Source organism: Urocitellus parryii, chromosome 1 (genome assembly GCF_045843805.1).
Source record: "Urocitellus parryii isolate mUroPar1 chromosome 1, mUroPar1.hap1, whole genome shotgun sequence".
NCBI classification, from domain to species: domain Eukaryota; kingdom Metazoa; phylum Chordata; class Mammalia; order Rodentia; family Sciuridae; genus Urocitellus; species Urocitellus parryii.
This window is the reverse complement of record NC_135531.1, coordinates 9,343,438-9,361,380: the sequence shown is the minus strand read 5'-3', so window position 1 is coordinate 9,361,380 and position 17,943 is coordinate 9,343,438. Positions and strand designations below refer to the sequence as shown.

The 17,943-nt window shown below is 47.8% G+C and overlaps 1 protein-coding gene across 7 annotated transcripts in view; it reads right to left on the bottom strand.

Annotated features, from left to right (window-relative positions):
- Positions 1 to 17,943, bottom strand: part of Ankrd33b (ankyrin repeat domain 33B) — a 139,646-nt gene that overhangs the window by 59,510 nt on the left and 62,193 nt on the right. For 3 of the 7 annotated variants that reach the window (XM_077800002.1, XM_077800004.1, XM_077800012.1), the window contains 2 exons: positions 17,641 to 17,781; positions 1,311 to 8,808 (listed from right to left, as the gene is read on the bottom strand). In XM_077800002.1, the coding sequence (XP_077656128.1) occupies positions 7,958 to 8,808; positions 17,641 to 17,781 (992 nt within the window). In that variant the 3' untranslated portion in view covers positions 1,311 to 7,957. Of the gene's footprint in view, positions 1 to 1,310; positions 8,809 to 17,640; positions 17,782 to 17,943 lie in introns of those variants that run through there. The other 4 variants (XR_013343745.1, XM_077800007.1, XM_077800010.1 and 1 more) reach the window with 2 other exon arrangements.

Sequence of the window (17,943 nt, the reverse complement as noted above, 5' to 3'; positions counted from 1 at the left end):
AAATCAGCAAAAATGATGTTAAACTGTAAAATAAAAAAAAAATTAAAAATGAAGAACAAATGTAAATAAGGAATTTATGAAACAGAAAATAAAAATTGTTGGAGAAACATGCAAAGATACTCAACCTCACCAATAACTGGGGAAAATGAAAATTAAGGCAATGAGAGATGCCTTGATTCACCACTGGATTTGCAAAACAGTGCTGCAAGGGGGGAGGCCCTCTCGCCCCCTGCTGGTGGCTGAGTGCAAGGCCGAGCCTGTGCAAAGAGCCATGTAATGTCACTATAGAAATTAACATGCATATTTCCTTTACCAGGCAAATTTTGCTTCTACACTCTGGTCCTTTAAAAACACTAATTTGTGTGTACAAATAAATAGGTACGGGGACCTTCCTTATTTATAAACGGTAAAAACCAAGAACATTTATGCTTCACCTCTTCTGGGGAATACTATGTGGAAATTGAATGAAAGGGATCTAAAAATTCTCCCAAAATACAGACAATGAACAAAACTGCTCGTCCAGTGAGATCTTATTTATACAATAGAGGGAAGAGCACATTAAAAACTTGGTTCCATCTGAGCGTGGAGGCACACGCCTATAATCCCAAGGACCTGTGAGGCTAAAGCAGGAGGATTACGAGTTTGAGGCCAGCCTTAGCAGCTAAGCAACTCAGTGCAATCCTGTCTCAAAATAAAAAAGTAAAAAGGACCAGGGATATAAGTCAGTGGTAAAGCATCCCTGGGTTTAGTAAAATTATTGAAAAAAAAAAAAGTAGATAAAAGGCCCGGCATGTTGGTGGATGCCCGTAATCCCAGTAGCTTCAGAGACTGAGGCAGGAGCGTCACAAGTTCAAAGCCAGCTTCAGTAATTTAGCAAAGCCCTAAGCCACTCTGCAAGACCCTGTCTCTAAATAAAATATCAAAAAGGCTGGGGCTGTGGATCAGTTGTTAAGCATCCCTGGATTCAATCTCTGGTGCCCACTCCCCGAAAAGTTAATAAAATACTTTTTAAATTATTTTAAAAGGTCCCCCAAAACACATCCAGCATACCATTTAGGTAAAAGGAAGCTCTATTTTGCTTCTGTGTATGCTGTGAATTCCTGCCTATGGGAGCGTCTGAGAAATACCATCTCAATTCTCCATCATTTCACTGAATGAGAAAGTACTCATGGGGAACTGACATATTTTAAACACTTACCTTGGAAAAATTAAGTGAAAGAGTGTGGAAATAAGAAAGTACAAATCTGATTCAATTAAAATGTCACCTGAAATATACCATATATATCTTTTGTAATTTATACAAACAAGTTTATTCAAATATCACATGAGAATATGTTTATTTTGCAAGTGGTTTTAATTCTTTTGCCACAATTTCCCCATGTTTTTACACTACCACATCTTTTTTCTAAACTTAAAATATTCAATAGAATTTGTCATAAGTTAAAAAGGAAAAAACATTCTTTCTGCTGAAAATATCACATTTAACTTAAAAATCATGAACCTTTTGAATATCAATAATTGAAGCTGCTGGGGAGGGGGGTCACATTTATCTGAAGGTCCCAAGATAGCCCTGAGATCTAAATAGGAAAATATCTCTTATAAACTGTAACAAAACTCTCACCTTAAAATAAAACACTCTGAAATGTATACAATTATATCCATATTCAATAGCTTTACAGTATCAAGTCTGGGTTTATAGAAATAATAAACAAAAATAGCTTTACATTCAGAAAACAGGTTCTAAGACCTGTTTATACCAAAATGACAAAATTTGAAACCCAGCACCCTGTGCAAAAGTCTGTTCCATTCCTAACCCATCACAAAGACACCACTGCTTAAAAACACAGATCCTGGGACATCCAGTAAACGCCATCTGTCATCTGAGCAAAGAAAATCCCAGTAAGATTAGCTCTAACACTTCATTTGAATGAAGAATCTGATTCAAACCAAGAGTCTGAATCCACCGAGGGTTCCTGGGATTGCTGGGTACCATTCCTGGGAGTGTGGTATCATGCACTTGGTTCCCATTGAGCGTAATCATAGTTATGTGGTTCCAAACCAGCTTCTAGAACGAGTGGTCAGGTGCCTTGATCTAGGCAGAGAGATCTCACAGACCCGGCCAAAGTGGCTCTTTTCAAACTGCCTGGGTCATCTTTCAAAAAGAGACACGTCACCTGGACTCCCAGGGAGCCCTCAGGTTTATGATTCTTCTGACCAAGTGGGTCACCTAGACACTCCCTGGGAGCCACTAGGAAGCCACTGTCACCTTTCCAGGCAATCTGGTCTCCCTTGAGGTCATCTGTGTGTACCTGGTGTGCGTGCACGTGTGTGTGCCTGGTCACCTCTGCACACAGTCACCCTATCACACACTGTGCTTGTTGGCACACAACAGGGGTGCACTTTGCACAGAAGTCTTATTGCAGGCAGAGTGAGGAAACTGAGTGTGAGCACTGGCATTCAATGTCCTTGAAAATCAGTCCAATCAATGCAGGTAGTTGTTTTGTTTTGTTTTCTCCCGTTTCTTTAAATTTAAAAAAAAAAAAAAGAGGCATTTTTTTAGCCACTTATTTAAAATCTTAATGAAGAAATGTGAGCCCAAGGGCACAGAAATGACTCGCTGACTCAAGAGTTATTATATAGGTGCATAAAACAAGTCCTAAATGCGTCCAGAGGTGGGAACTTGAACAGTCAGCATTTTAGGAAGAACTAGGTTTGTTCTAAGTTCTTTGTGGCTAATGTCATCCGCTGTGACAGTTCCACGTGTCTCAATAACCATGACTGGCTTGTTGTAAGATCTATCGCCATGGATACTTTCTGTTCCTATGAATCTTAATAAGATCAGGATCAATGCTCCATCCTCTTTCCCTAGAAGACGGAGGCTCTCCAGGTGACTGCCCGGCTCAAAGTGGGGGGCTTGTGTGCTTCCGGTGGGCAGCAAACCAAGACCGAGGCAGCAGGGTCCAGAATTCAAACAGCTACCCCCTGTGGAAGACCGGGACCCTGAGCAAGTGACTTCCCAAGTACTGTAAAGAAAAAGCACTCCATCACATAACAGACCAACTGTGCTGGGAGCGCACAGTAGGGCCTGACCACTTCCCTGAGTGGGAAACAAGCGTAGTGTTAACAGAGGAGCCAGCCCGACCCTGTAGTACACCCGGAGACTTGCATCAGGGTGTAACCCATGCCCCAGGGCAAACTTAGGTCAAGGCAAATTATCCAAAAAGGGTCTTCTGGCTTTAGGTAGTGTGGATGGAGGAGCGATCAGGGCACCTCCTACCCTCTCCTGCTTCGGGCTCACTCCCTCACTCTCCAGGAGCCATTTCTTCATGGAATTTGGGAGTCCTGTGGCTTCCCAACTGTCTGAGACAGCAGCCTTTCCATCATTTCGGGCGTGAGATCTGGGCCCCTCCTGGGCCTCTGTCTCGCCCACAGCAGCCTCTACTCCAGAGGTCTGGTTCCTGCTGACAGCTGGGAAGGAACAGGCAGAGGCATCACGAATCCCATTTTCCAGCCCATGTCACAAACTCTCCTGAGCCACGGAATGAGCTGTCATCTCAGGAGTGCCCCAAGCGGAGGTGGTGATGGCCTTGCAATTCTGAGGTATCTAGCTGCTGGGAATCTGCTAGGGTAGCCCGAGAGGCTGCACCATGATGTCCGTGATTCCCAGGATGTCCATGATGTGACGTGGGCACTTCTCTACAGCAAGCAGAGAGGAGCAGCTCCGACTCTCCCTGCTCCTTCTTGGTAGGCTGGTGCTGGGCGACTGCGGGACGCTTAAGCACACAGCAAATGGGGAAAACCGCATCAGCATCACTGTGTACCTGCAGCGTCAGACCTGGCGTAGCCAGCTCTAGAGGTAGAAGCCATGAAGGGCCCATCTGCATTGTCAAGTAGCCACCTCTTCTCACCCAGAAGCAACTTCACAGCCACCTCACAGCCAATTCCTCTGCCAGGGTTCCCCAATGTCCAGTAACAAGGAAATCTCTGCCAAGGGGTAAGTTCCAGAAACCTCACTTAAAATCAGCAGCATTAACAATGTCTTCGAAATATTTCTTCTGTCCAGTTTAATCATAATTTACTCAAGCTCTAAAACATATTAAAATATACTTCAACGTTCTCCTAACTATATTTATATATAAATCCCTGAGAAGATACCTGTCAACTTGAAATTCGCTATTTACAGTTAATAGACACCCTGGGTGCAAGCAGAGGCCCCAAGCCTGCACCCTCTGTGCTGTCCCATGTCAGGAGAGCAGGCCAGGCCACCCTTCCTAAAAGCGGGAGGGGTTGGGTGCTGAGGCGGGACCCCTGTGCAGGAGTGGCGGGGCCTGCTGCTCACTCATCCTTGGGGACTCAGAGGTCCTGACCTGACAATGCAGCAGGGCCACCTTAATGCTTCTCAGGAACCCCTGTTCTGGTTTTTTTCGACCTCAGGACAGCTGGTGCCAAAGATGAGCAAGGAGTTTAACCAAACTGGGAGAAGACACAGGCCAAGAAAGAAAAGGAAGGGGGACTAAAGAGAAGGTAAAGAGGACTTCAGGGAAGGAATGTGGAAGCTGGAGGGGACACTGTGGTGGGTCCTCGCCCATCAGCACCTGATGACAGATGGAGGGCGGAGCCTCGGTGACTAGGTGCCGCTGTTTGAAGCAGTAAAAACACACACAAACGACACCAGCTGGACTGTCAGGGAGACCAGGGGCGGCTTCTCTCCGCCTCAGGGACCAGATGATCATGTCTTCTCTGCGAACCCCATACCAGAAAAGGTCACCCTAACAATGTCGCCTAAGAAGGGACTGGCTCACTGAGCCCCACAAGCCTCCTCAAGGTGACCAGCGGACTCACTGTCTTGGTGGAGCTCATCACAAGCCCAGCTGCTGCCCCCACCTGCCTCCCCCACCTTCTCGCAGTGACACTATCAAGCCTGGGCAGGAGGGTCCCCCTTGAGGATATTTGTCCTTGTGCTCCCACAGATCCCCAAATTGAGAGACTCCAAAGGCCACCTGCTGAGAAGCATCCAGACTTCTCTTCCTGACCTCCTGCACTGCCTGCCCAAGCCTGGGCACAGTGTCCACTGGCTGTCCTGTAGCCCACTCCAAAGAGGCCGAGAAACAAGAGCAAAAGCCTCCTCCTTAGAGAGAGGAAAGAGGGGAGAGACATTGTCCTTGAAGGAAAACTCTGCTGGTAAATATGCTTCCACACAGCCACAGTGACAAGTGGGGGTACACCTCAGCTCCCTCCTGCCAGTCAGCTCTCCCACGCATCTGTCATTCTTACTTCACGAAGCCCACCAGATGGCCACTCCCCTGGAACAGGGAATGTGGCGGGTTCACCTTCAAGTCTGCCAAAGAAACTGCTGGGCTGACCCCAGTTTGCCGGCCTAATAGACTTTCCAAACGCATGTATCTCTGGAGCTGTCTTGTGGACACCAGCAGTATTGCTGGCCAAGCCCCATGCTGGTCAGGTGCATCCTGTGCAGCTGGTCAAGGCTGGAACAAACAGGAGAGGAGACCCCAGAACAGAAACTGAAGAAATCACCTGTCTCGCTGTTGACAGTCCACCCATCACTGGACACTGACAATGGGTCGTGTGAGGTAGGGGGCCGGTGGGACCAGGAATGTGCACCTCTGATCAAGTAGAGCAGAGGCACGGCTTGACGGGGCGCGGGGCTCCATACCATTCCCAGTGCACAGGTCCCACGGTGGTTAGAAGCAGGACTACTTGGCAATGCAGTGGCAGGCGGATACCGGATCAGCCAGAACAGACACTGCCTAACACTGGCTGTTCCAATGACAATTTGACATTCTTACAAAGTTAGAGCCTTCTGTGGGAGCTCAGGATGGGGGTCCAGGAAGAGCAACCCCCAAGTGAGAGGAGAAGCTGCAGTTCTCAACACAAGCTGCAGTGTACTCTCCTGGGAACTCAAACACTGGGGTTCTTCTCCCCCAGACCAACACAGTGCCAGCCTCTGCAGGAGGGGTAAAGGCAGGAAATGTTGACAAACTGCCTGGTGGTCCTCAGGGCACCCAGTGTTGAGAGCCACAGATTAGAGGCCATTTGGCACTGCCTGGCTGGGCACTCAGCTGATGAGGGAGGAGCTTGTGGCAAGCTAGGTGAAGCTGTAGATTCCATAGACATGGCGCAGAGATGCCACAATGCCAGGGACCCAGAAAAGACAACCTCCAAAGATAACTGAGGTCAAGGAGATGTGGTCAAATCCAACTTCCAAGCCACAGGGGTGACCCACAACCAACTAATATGCGTAGTTCTAAAGGTGGGTCCAGGATTCTGTGGCATTCATCTTGATGTCTTTCTGGGATTAAGGAGAAACATGCTAAAATCTGATTCTGAAACACAGTATTTTTATCTCACCAGTCTCTCCAACAGCCTGGGCGCAGCCTCATGATCTGATAAGTGGGGAAGGGCTAGTGTGAGACCCCTGATTGCTCAACACCCCGAAGGTGCTGATGGGAAGCCACAAGGAGAACCCAGAGCCACCCACTGCCTGCATCATGAGACAGACAGGTGTGTGTCAGCACGTGTCCAGGGTTATAGTAAAGAGCTTCCACAGTCTATGATAGTTTTTAAATCCATGGTTCCCAGTATTTCAATTAAATATTTAAATAAAGTGCATGTGTCACAGATACTCTAAGATCCAGTAAGAATTTCTCAGTCTTTGGAGATAAAAGCATAAAGAGAAAACTCCCCTGAGAGCTCAGGGCCCAGGCGAATCTGCATCCTGCCAAAGTCCCCACATCCTGGACATCTTACACAGCGGGCATGAGGACAAACTGAAGATCAGGGACAATCATCAAAGGAGAAATAAAAGTGAACTCCACTTGAGCCTGGATAAGAGGGATGCCCTGAAAATGCCAAATACTCCTAGAAATTTGCCCAAAACAAGCTTGCTTAAAACTCGGTTCTAGCCTCCTGTTCCTAAAAATCACCCTCCTGCCCCTTTCAGCATTTCCATCCCTCTGGGATCCTATCTTTCGTGCATTTTTACATTTTAAGGATATACATATTTGACTTATCTAAGAGCACATATGACTTAATTTTGTATTTCCAGTAATCATTTGTTAAGCTCACCCCACTTATTAAAAGACAATTTTTCTCTTATATCCAATAAAAGATTTCCTAGGCAGTTTATCCAAAGCCCCTGTTTAAAATGAGTCTAGCAAGAAATGCAGTTAATGCATTGTTTCCTAATAATTCGACAATGATTTTCATTATTATTACTGTATGAACAAGAGAGTTTTAAAATAAGACACTGAAATCTGAACTGTTTCATTTGATCTTTTGCTGTAAAAGTCAATGCCTCCATCAAATAAAAACAAATATTCAGTATCAATTAATCAAATAGGGAAATGTACACCAAAGTGCACCCACAATGAGATGGAAAGGCAAAAGCCAAAACCAATGGCAAAAAGAGGGAGAATCTTGTGAATTGTGTGAATTCATTCAGCTCTCACAAATGTTTATTGCTAGATACAGTATTTTAAACCAGGGGTCTTCAGACTCATATATTAAAACTGCCTTAAATACAAACAGCCTCATCACCTGTAAAATGCTGCAGATTGGTAAATGATGATTAAAAGTACAAAATTATGCAAAAAAAACTCCGCCCTTTGAAAAATTGGTTTTTAAAAATTATTAATTGAGGTTCTCTAAAGGGAGACATTAGATGTGTTGCCCGCTAGGTGTACTGATTGCTAGGGGAAGGAGGGTTAGGCAAATCAATCCGTGCTGTTCCCAGCTCCCTCTTGGGAACACTTGACCACTTCCTGGGATCCCAGAAGGCGCTGTCAGGAGAGGCGGGAGGAGCGCACTGCAGGAGCCTGGCGCACCTCTGAGCGCCCAGCCGGGGGCAGCCTCCCCTGCGCCTCTCCACCTTCTCCCGCTGGGGCTCTGCGCCCCCCGCAGCGCTGGCCCAACACAGGCCCTCGGCCCATCGACCCCTTCACGTCCTTTTCCTCCAGCGCGGCGCCCGCTTTTCCTTCTGTGCTTCCTCCTGGCGCTTCCTCTCGGCCTCTTCTGCCTTCTTCTTTTCTTCCTTGGCCTCCTTGTACCGCCACTTGGGGATCTGCAGGTGGGTGCTGTCCTTGGCGCTGCCCTTGCGGCCTATGCGCTCTGGCTGGAAGGTGGGCGCAGGCGCCTTGCTGATGCGGACCCTGGGGACCACCACACCCGGCCGCACACTGCTCCGGCGCAGGAGCTGCAGAGGCAGGAGGCTGGCCTTCCGCCGGGCAGAGGCTGACCCCTGGGCCCCTGGCAGGTAGGGAGACGGGGGACTGAGTCTCGGAGCCTCCTCTCCGGAGCCCCCCACCACCTCAGAAGTCCGAAATTGCTGTTCAGCGCCTTCTGCCACGTCCCTCTCTTGGGCAAGGGTGCCCTGGTCCCCCTTAGCAGCCAGGATTTCCTGCACTGCCAGCCGCCGTTTTCCAACACAGGGAGGGTCCTCAGGGCACACAGTCTGACAGACGATGGCCACAGCGGGACTATAAAGGCTTGTGGTCATCCTGACCATATGGTCAAGGACGCCCCCATCCTCCAGGCCCCGGACTGAGCGCGGGGTCAGCGCGGACCGCACGAATTCAGCAAGCCTCTGCAAGCAGTTTTTGGAGGCTGCAGGCTTCAGAGCCGCCTCCGGGGTCAGCGGCAGCTCTGGCCTGTATTTCTCCCCAAACTGTTCAGGGCAGGGCCGCTCCAGCAGCCTCTGCATGAGTCGGACGGCCTCCACCCTGCCTGTGTAAGCAGCCCACTCCTGGGGTGACATCCCGCGGCGGCTGTCCCGGGCGTGTACATCTGCCCCTGAAAAACAAGAAGCACAAATGGGTGGCTGCAGCAGCAACTCACAGGCAAAGAATGGAACAAAGGTAAACTTTCCAAAACCTAATAGCAAGCTCTATCCTGGACCACTGCCACCTGCATGTGACAGTCACCTACTGCATTTACCACTGCAACAAGAAAAGGTCTCTCATGCATCATTTGATGTTTTTGTCTTTTCTAAATTAAAAAAAAAAAAAAATGTCTAAATCTAAATCATGATTTTTTTTTTTTTAAGAAATAAAATTCCAGCCGGGTGCAGTGGCTCCTCTCCTGAATCTCAGCAGCTCAGGAGGTTGAGGCAGGAGGATTGATTACAAGTTCAAAGCCAGCCTCAGCAATAGCAAGGCACTAAGCAAGTCTGTGAGCCCCTGTCTCTAAATAAAATACACAACAGGGCTGGGGGTGTGGCTCAGTGGTTGAGTGCCTCTGAGTTCAATCCCTGGTACCCAAAAGAAAGAAAGAAGATTCCATAGCTCTCTGCCAATGGAGATATGACTAGACAACAAAGATGTCTCGAGATCACGTGATGATGCAGCTGGAGTGCTCTAAATGCTAATGGTAACAGTCACTTGCAAGGCACTTGGTACCATCTCTTCTGTCCTGTCACTTGGAGAGCTGCTGTGGGTCCTGTTTTGTGGGAAATGGTGGTCCTTCACCTCTCCCACTGGGGAGTTAACTGGCTGGGGGACTGCAGCCCATATTCCTATAGACCAGACGGTGCGCTATTCCAAAACAGAGGCCATATCTTACGCATTTTTCTTCTGCAACACATCTAATCCTGGCAGGTGGGAGGCATGCCTGTAACAAAGGTTCATGACAGAATGAATGATGGTCATGGTGGCTGGGGACCTGCCTGGCCTGCAAAGCTGGCAAGCTCCAGGGAGTAGAGAGCTCCAGGGAGCACCTTGGGTCCCCTGTACTCAGCTCTGTGTGCTAGCAACCACCCAGCAGGGCAGTGTGATGGTCAGTATTCTGTGTCAGCTTGGCTACACTAGAACATCCAGTGTTTTAATCAAACACTAGTCTAGGTGTGGCCTGAAGGGATCTTGTAGCTTTGGCTAACACCTTCTAATCAGTTAACTTTAAGTCAAGGAGGGGCTGGGGATGTGGCTCAAGCGGTAGCGCGCTCGCCTGGCATACGTGCGGCCCGGGTTCGATCCTCAGCACCACATACAAACAAAGATGTTGTGTCCGCCAAAAACTAAAAAATAAATATTATAAGTGAAGGAGATCAACCCCAAAGAAGTGGCTGGGCCTCATTCAATCATTGACTGCCTTAAGAGCAAAGACTCAAATTTCCTAGAGAAGAAAAAGTTCTTGTTGCCTTCATATATGCATATGCAACAGCAAATCCCATCATTATGTATAATTATAATACACCATACTACAGTGATGCAGCCACATCAATGTTTATAGCAGCTCAATTCACAATAGCTTATCTGTGGAACCAACCTAGATGCCCATCAGTAGATGGATGGATAAAGAGACTGGTATGTATACACAATGGACTGTTTCTCAGCATTAAAAAAGAATAAAATTATGGCATTTGCACGTAAATGGATAGAGCTGGAGAATATCATGCTACATAAAGTAAGCCAGTCCCATAAAATCAAAGGCAGAATGTTTTCTCAGATTAGTTGTTACTGATTCATAATGGTGGGGGGGGCATGGGAAGAATGGAGGAACTTCGGATTGGGCAAAGAGGAGGGTGGGGGAGGGAAGGGAGTGTGGGGCAGGAAAGATGGTGGAATGAGACAGACATCATTACCCTAGATACATGTATAATGGCACGAATGGTACAACTCTACATCGTGTACAACCAGAGAATTGAAAAGTTATGCTCCATTGTGTACAATGAATTGAAATACATTCTGCTGTCATGTATAACTAAGCAGAATAAATAAAACATAGAAAAATTATAATGCACCAACAAAAAAACATGGAATAAAAGAAAAAGTTCTGCCTCTAGACTTCAGTATTAACTCCTACCTGTGGGCCTAGCCTACAAATTTTAGACTTACCAACCCCCACAACTGCATGAGCCAATTCCTTAAAATAAATCTCTTAATTTATGCACCCTATCAGTTCTGATTGTCTAGAGAATCTTTAATGATGTATCCCCAACGTCTTCCTGAATGTCTCTCCATTCTACCCACTACCCCCCCCACACATACAAACATTCCAACATTAAACTCCAAATCGTCCTGGTGAAATATGCATAAATTTCAACTTGGTGTTAATCTTGGTCCAAACTCAGCCCCACATACAGTTAGAAATCATTCAGGATTTCAAGTCCCACTAGTCATATCTCTACTGGCAAAGCAATGTGAAAAACTAGGGCAATTATCTAGTCTGTGAGCTCCCTGGAGACAGGCCTGGCAGAGGCAGCTTCATTTACATCCCACACAGACCCAGGTGTTGACATGCGGTGGCTGATCAATACGTGCTGAGCTGAGAGAGGCGGGGGGCGCTGCCACTTCCCTGCCCTGCCAGCCCACAGTGGCCTCAGAGCCAGCCAGACCTGGCTCACCTGAGCTCACCTGCTAATGGTCTTCATTCTGTGCCACATTAAAGAATAGCCATCTTACAAGAGTGGTAATTATTTGGAACCAGAAATCAGGAGAACTCATTAGTTAGAGTACAATTTATAAACTGACTAAAATGAAAAGGGGGCAGTAAAAATGTCATTGCAGAAAATAGATGACACATTAAACCTTAATTAATTGCATGTCACTTAAAAAAGGAACAAACTGCAAAATTAAAATCTTAATGAACACTGCGTGAAAGAGACATTTTTCAAATGCTAATGGAAAACGAAAGGAACAGCTGTCCAGAGCGCAGCGTTCTTCTTCCTGTTGTCCCCACCTTTTCAAAATGCTCAGAAAATACAAATACCCCAAAGAACAAGAGCCGTTGTGACTGCCATGCAGTTCTAGGATCTGAGTGGTGCTTAATTAGGGATTCACTTCCTAAGAAACCACTGCTAAGGGTGACATTGATGGCCAGGACATTGCAGGTAAATTATGAACGACAAGCACAGTTACCCTTCAGTGTCCACAGGGGATTGCTTCCAAGACCCCCATGGACACCAAATTCCAAGGATGCTCAAGTCCCTTGTAGAAAATGGCATGATCTTTGCATATAACCCATGCACTTCCATAGACACCAAACCATTTCTAGATTACTTATAAAACCTAAGGCAAGGTAAATGCCGTGTAAACAGTTGCTAGGCTGTATTGTCTAGTGACCGGTGACAAGGTAACAGGTCTGTTCCATACAAATGCATTTTTTAGAGATATTTTATATCTGTAGTTGCCTGGAACAGAACCCAGGACATGGGAGGATCAACTGTACTAATGATTAACATTTTACTTGAATACCTTTAAATGGATATAGAGAACTTCCAAAATGCTACTGTGTCCATCTTCTTCCAGGAGACCACTAGCCTCCTACCCAACAGTACTTAAACCTGTGGACCAAGGGTGGGCTCTTGCCAATGGGTCCACTTGCTACATTGCTGACAGCTAGGAGTTGTCTGCACAAAATCATCCTCTATTTTATTCAAAGCAACATACTCAGTTCTAGGCAATGGGTCATAATGGTCCAGCCTAAGACTGCCCAACCTCAGCATTATTGGCATTTTTGTCCTTGCTTGTGGTGAGGGCTGTTCTGTGCAGTGAAGGACTTTTAACAGCATCTCTGGTGACTACTCAAGAGATATCAGTAGCACTCCACCAGCTGTGACAACCAGAAATGTATCCAGCTGTTGCCAAATGTCACCTGGGGGGGCAATATCGTCCCTGACTCTGAACCGTTGGTCTAACCTAATGACCGAAGTCTGCTTCCCCTTTGTCTGGCTGCCTGTGTCCAAGCAACCTTGTGCTGGCCAGAGCCCCATGGGGTATTCACCTCCTGAGAACAGGGACAAGTGAGTTTGCTGCTGTTGCCACTGACTCCTACCAGAGGTCTGGTGACTCTCTTGGAATCAAGAGGTGACAAAGCAGGAAGCTAAGGGAATTGATGAACAGGAGAAGAAAATCAGGTCCATGTTGTCTTCTCTGAGCCAAGGCCAGCTTTGGACAGTGACCACCAACCTTAAGACTCCTAGTGAGATGTGAGGAAAAGACACCTGTCTAAGCCACTCTCAAGCAGGACTTCTGCTACTGCAGTGGAAAACATCCCAAACTGGTGCCAAAGGGGGAAAACGATGTTCCCGCCCTCTCAGTTCACTTTCCCCTGGGAGTCAGCCAGGCCCCCAGGACAGTGGGAGGTGGGCGCAGTAGTCACTTTCTGTCTTCTCCACCATCCCCCACCCTGACAGCATCCTTCCTAGGCAGCCCAGCCCAGGCCGCCCTCCTGCCACAGGAGGTGACACACCACAAGGGTGGGCCAGCCCCTGCCAGCTTCCAGCTGGGCCACCTCTAGCCTGTGTCTGGGGCACTGGGTGTGTAATCAGCGCAGCAAGTCAGGATTGCAGGGTCACGGGGAGAGCCTGCCGTCCAGCCCAGTGGGACTGCGGAGCTACCTCCATGGCACGGCAGGTGGGAAAGGTGTACCCTGCCCCCATGAGGGGCCAGAATTGGAAGACAAATCCCCCAGCATCCTTGTCCCTTGGGGTATCTCAGAAGGCCCGGCAGGGCTGAGTCCCAGTCACCCACCAGCAACCTGCTCAGGAGCCCCAGGTCACCCTATTAGCATTGTCTCTTCCTAACTCACTCCCCCCACCCGCACCCTGCCAGGCTGCTTCCCCAAAGCAACCTTTGAAAAAAATCCACTTGTCCTCAAGTCCTTGTCTCAGGGTTTGATTTGGGGGTGGAGGGGTGTGGTATGAATTTCCTGACCTAATTTTTCTCTAATAACGTGAAACAACTCCAGTGTGGCAAATTCTCAGTTCACAGAAAATTCCCGTTTTCCTCATAAACTCCCTGGTTTACCAGAAGTCTAGTCAGGGCTTGCCGGAGATGAGCAGGACCGTGCAGCAAGAACACGGTGTCTTTTCTGGCTCTTCATCTTCCTCTTAATCTATGTGCTCCCTGGAATCGTGCAAGATGCAGGCCTTTGATTGTTTCTCCTCCCGCGGCAGCAGCCTTACTTGACGCGGCACTTGAGTACAAACAGGAGCTCTCGAAAGCAACCTGGAACCTGGCAATCTCCATAAAAAAATACTGTCCTCCATGCGGCTTCTCAGAGCCAACTGATTTAAATAGACTTGTCACTCTGGGACATTAATATTCCACTGAATCAACAAGGTTCTGCTGCCTCCCGTGGGACTGTCATGAGCACAGACGACAATATTAGGAAGCCAAATCCAAAGCCCCACTGAATCAGGTTTCCAGAATCCGGTTATATTTTCTATTTAAATTAAAATTTTTGATACTTCTAACATTCTTTTGTTCTACTGCACATGCAGACCCAAGCTGATCTGTACCTGTATGTTACAGATGGTGAGAAAATCTAAACAGTTGAGGGTTTCATCCAATTTGATCATTCATCACGTATAAGCTGAAATGTTTGCTATTGAAAATAAACTGCAACTCAGAAACTCGGGTGCAGAAAAACATTCAGGAAACGAAGATCACCTCCTCTGAAGAACTTAGAAAGGCATGTTTTTATATGTAGTAATGGTTGCGCACTTTACTTTTCAAATTATCACAGGATGACCGTTCTGCAGTTAACTCCTGGGCTGTAGCCTTCCTAAGCTATACATAGACTCTCTCCATGTTGAAGGGTCTGTCAATCTACAAGAAATGCTCAGGCTGTTGGGAACTTCAGTGCTTTAAGTTCTCCTGATATGGATATGTTTAAATGGAAATAAGAGACATAAAAATAGTTGAGAATTGTAATCTAACTTAGTAGTGACAATTGCAAATGACCACTCCCAAATAAAGCCTAAAGGGGCAGCTTGAATGCTCCCTGGAAAAGGTCTCATCTTTATTTTAGACAACATAGAACCAGCTGGGAGGGAGAAACATATCTAAGAACAAAAAGATCTTCTCTTTTTTCATCCTTTCTCACTTATTAGTTATAACAATAGTTGCCGTCCCCGCCCCCAATCCCCGCAGAGGATGTTTGGCAGTGCCTGGGACATTTCTGGCTGTCATGACTGGGGATACTTCAGCCATCTAGAGGGTAGAGGCCAGGGACCTCACTGAACAACCTACAGTTGTCGGAACCCCCCCCCACACAACATGAACTTATCTGGCCCCAAATCTCAAAATCATGCCAAGGTTAAGAAACCCCTGAGTGACATGCTTACTGCCCTAGTAAGTTAAAGGTCTCATCACAGGGTATTTCTCAAAGAGAAAAATATGCCTTGTTCTTTTATTCACTTAATGAATAACTACAGGATACATAAACTCCCTAATAATGGTGACAACACAATCCTAAGTGGCATGCCCTGATGGCAGGCATCTAGGGTGGCCCTGGCAGGAGAGAGCTCCCTCCCTCAGCGCCATCACAGCTTCCATCCCAGAAAAGAGGAAACCGCGGTCCAGAAAGGCAAGTGACTGCCACAGGTATGGAGCTGGTGGAAGCCTGGGCCTGGCTTTCTGGGTCACTTACCCGCCCCACCCCACCCCCCGCTCTGTAGCAGCACAGTGCAGAGGGAAGCCGCAGGCACAGACAGGCAGGGCCTGTGCCCACAAGGGCTCCAGACTTCACTGGGGGAGAACTCCCAGGGGGACAGGGAAGAGCGTCTACAGACCCAATGTCTAATCTGTAACCACAGCTGGTGGGATGCAGGTGACCTTAACACCCAGCCCATCGCCCCCAGCACCATCTCCCCAAGAGATGTGGAGGGCATTTCTGAGATCCTATAAATACTGCAGCAAATGCCGGAAACTTCTAAGAGACCCAAAGAAGACGAAATGACAATGATAGTGAGACTGAGCCCCTCATGTTTTCCAGGGCGATTAGAAGGCAATTGACCTCCCACCAAAAGGAAAGAAAAGTTGGTAATTCAAATTAACTTGTTGGGAAAAATGCATTTGATATGACTGACACCATACACTGTCAGTTGAAAAAGTAAATTACTAAAAATCTGCACTCAATTAAAACTCAATCCAAAAGTAATGAAAGCAGATGAAGCTTCTGCCACTCACAAGAGCATCCTACAATCACCATTTAACTAGGAGGGACCACTTCTCACTGACACAGGACAGGCAGGGCCTAACCTCTGCTGAAACTGAGCTTTTCAAAACTAAAACTGCCACTGAATCAAAAGCACAACCAATGGGATTAATTTTAATTATGATCCTTTTATATTTCTAAGTAGATTTGCAATCTTCAAAACCTCCATCCTTGTTCTTTGAGTTTATTTGTCCTATAGCATCCTGTAAGACTCGGAGTTTAAAGCAGGAGGAAAAAAATTATAAGTTGTAAATCCCCAAATCCCAGATGGATGAAAGAAAAACAGGCTCAGGTCGGGGTGCACCACACAATGCCGAGTCATAAACAATACATGAAGACAAACTGTCACAGGCCAGAGGCAACCAGGAACACATGACAACTAGACAGGGAGCCAGCTGGGGTCCTGGGACAGAGAAGGAGCATTAACGGAGGAGACAAGATCTGGAAGACTCTGAGGGCATTCCCAGGAGAACCACCATCTGAATGTTGGCCCCCCCAGACTTCATAGTGTGGCACTCCATACCCAAGGGGATGGTATAAAGAGGTGGGGGCTTTAGGAGGTGCTTGGTCACAGGGTGGGCCTCAGGAATGGGATTGGTGCCCTCATGCAAGAGGCCAGAGGGTGCCCCCAGCCCTTCCAATAGGGGAGGACATGACAAGAGGGAACAGGACCCCACCGGACATCAGTCTGCTGGTACCTGGATCCTGGCTTCCCTGCCTCTGAACTGTGAGCAATAAACATATTGTGTATAAATCATCCCATCTGGTATTTTGCTATAGCAGCAAGAATGGACTAAGAGAGGGAAAATGTCAGCTCTTCAGGAACTCGTAGCACTAAGCAGAATTGGCTGACCCCCGTGCCACAGCCAAAAATAAAGATAAATTAAGGCAGCAAAGGAATACGAGCAACAGCTATTGGATATTGAGTGCATTACATGTACTTAGACGCATCTTGTCCCTTAATTCTCCAAATAACCTGGTGAGGTGGCACTAAAGACTATCCCGGACCCCAGTTTCAAGTCAGGAAAAGAATTAGAGGTTCATCAGAAGGAATTTGGTTTAGTAGCTCATTAAAACTGCATAGCCCTTGAGAGTTTATAAAGTGAACTATCTCGTCCTCAGGGAGGAGGGACAGAAAGAGGTCATTACCCCCATTTTGCAGATGGGGACCGGTGAGTGTCTTCTCCAGGCTGACAAGGACCTAAGGGACAAAGGGGACTGCCCTGCTGATCCCCAGCTGAAGCCTGGAACTTTCCACTGACTCTGGAAACTGCCACACAACACTTCATCCTGCAGCTCCAACCGCCAGCAAGCAGGAGGCAGCCTGGTCCGGACCACCCCCTCCTGTGCCCACTCCAACAGCCGTGGGCCCACCCAGGGCCAAGACCAGAATGCACATTTCTGAAGAGCAGATGTGCACAGGCTGGGAGCAGATGTGTGGGTGGGAGGAAGCCAAGGGCAAGGGAAGGCGTCACTCCTCCCAGAGCTCAGCACTGACCTGCCAGCGGCTGGCTGTGACCCCCTCCGCAACCCTGAAGGCAACTGTCACCACCTCAACAAAGAACCCATTCTTCGTGGCATCTGCCAGGCTGTTTCCATGGGGACGATTCGCCTCTTTGGGGGACGTTCTTTAAAGGAGTCAGTTATCTCCAGGGCCCACAGGTGCCAGGGACAAGAGGCACGTACCTGCGAGCATCAGGGCTCTGACGCACTCCGTCCGGCCCTGCATAGCTGCCTTCATCAGGGCGGTGAAGCCAAACGCGTTCCTCCTTTCAAGGTCAAGACCAGGGAAATAGTTCAACAGGTAGTTGGTGATGGTGGCGTGCCCTGAAAGAGAAGGGTACACGTGTGGGTCTCACTCACACGAGGGGTGTCGGGGGATGGCGCAGGAGGAAACCAGGCTCCGGGCAGCTTCCTGCTCTGCACATTTTCCTCCCTGATCCCCAGACAATCCTTCCAGAGCCCAGGAAGCAGGAGGAGGCAGAGGGC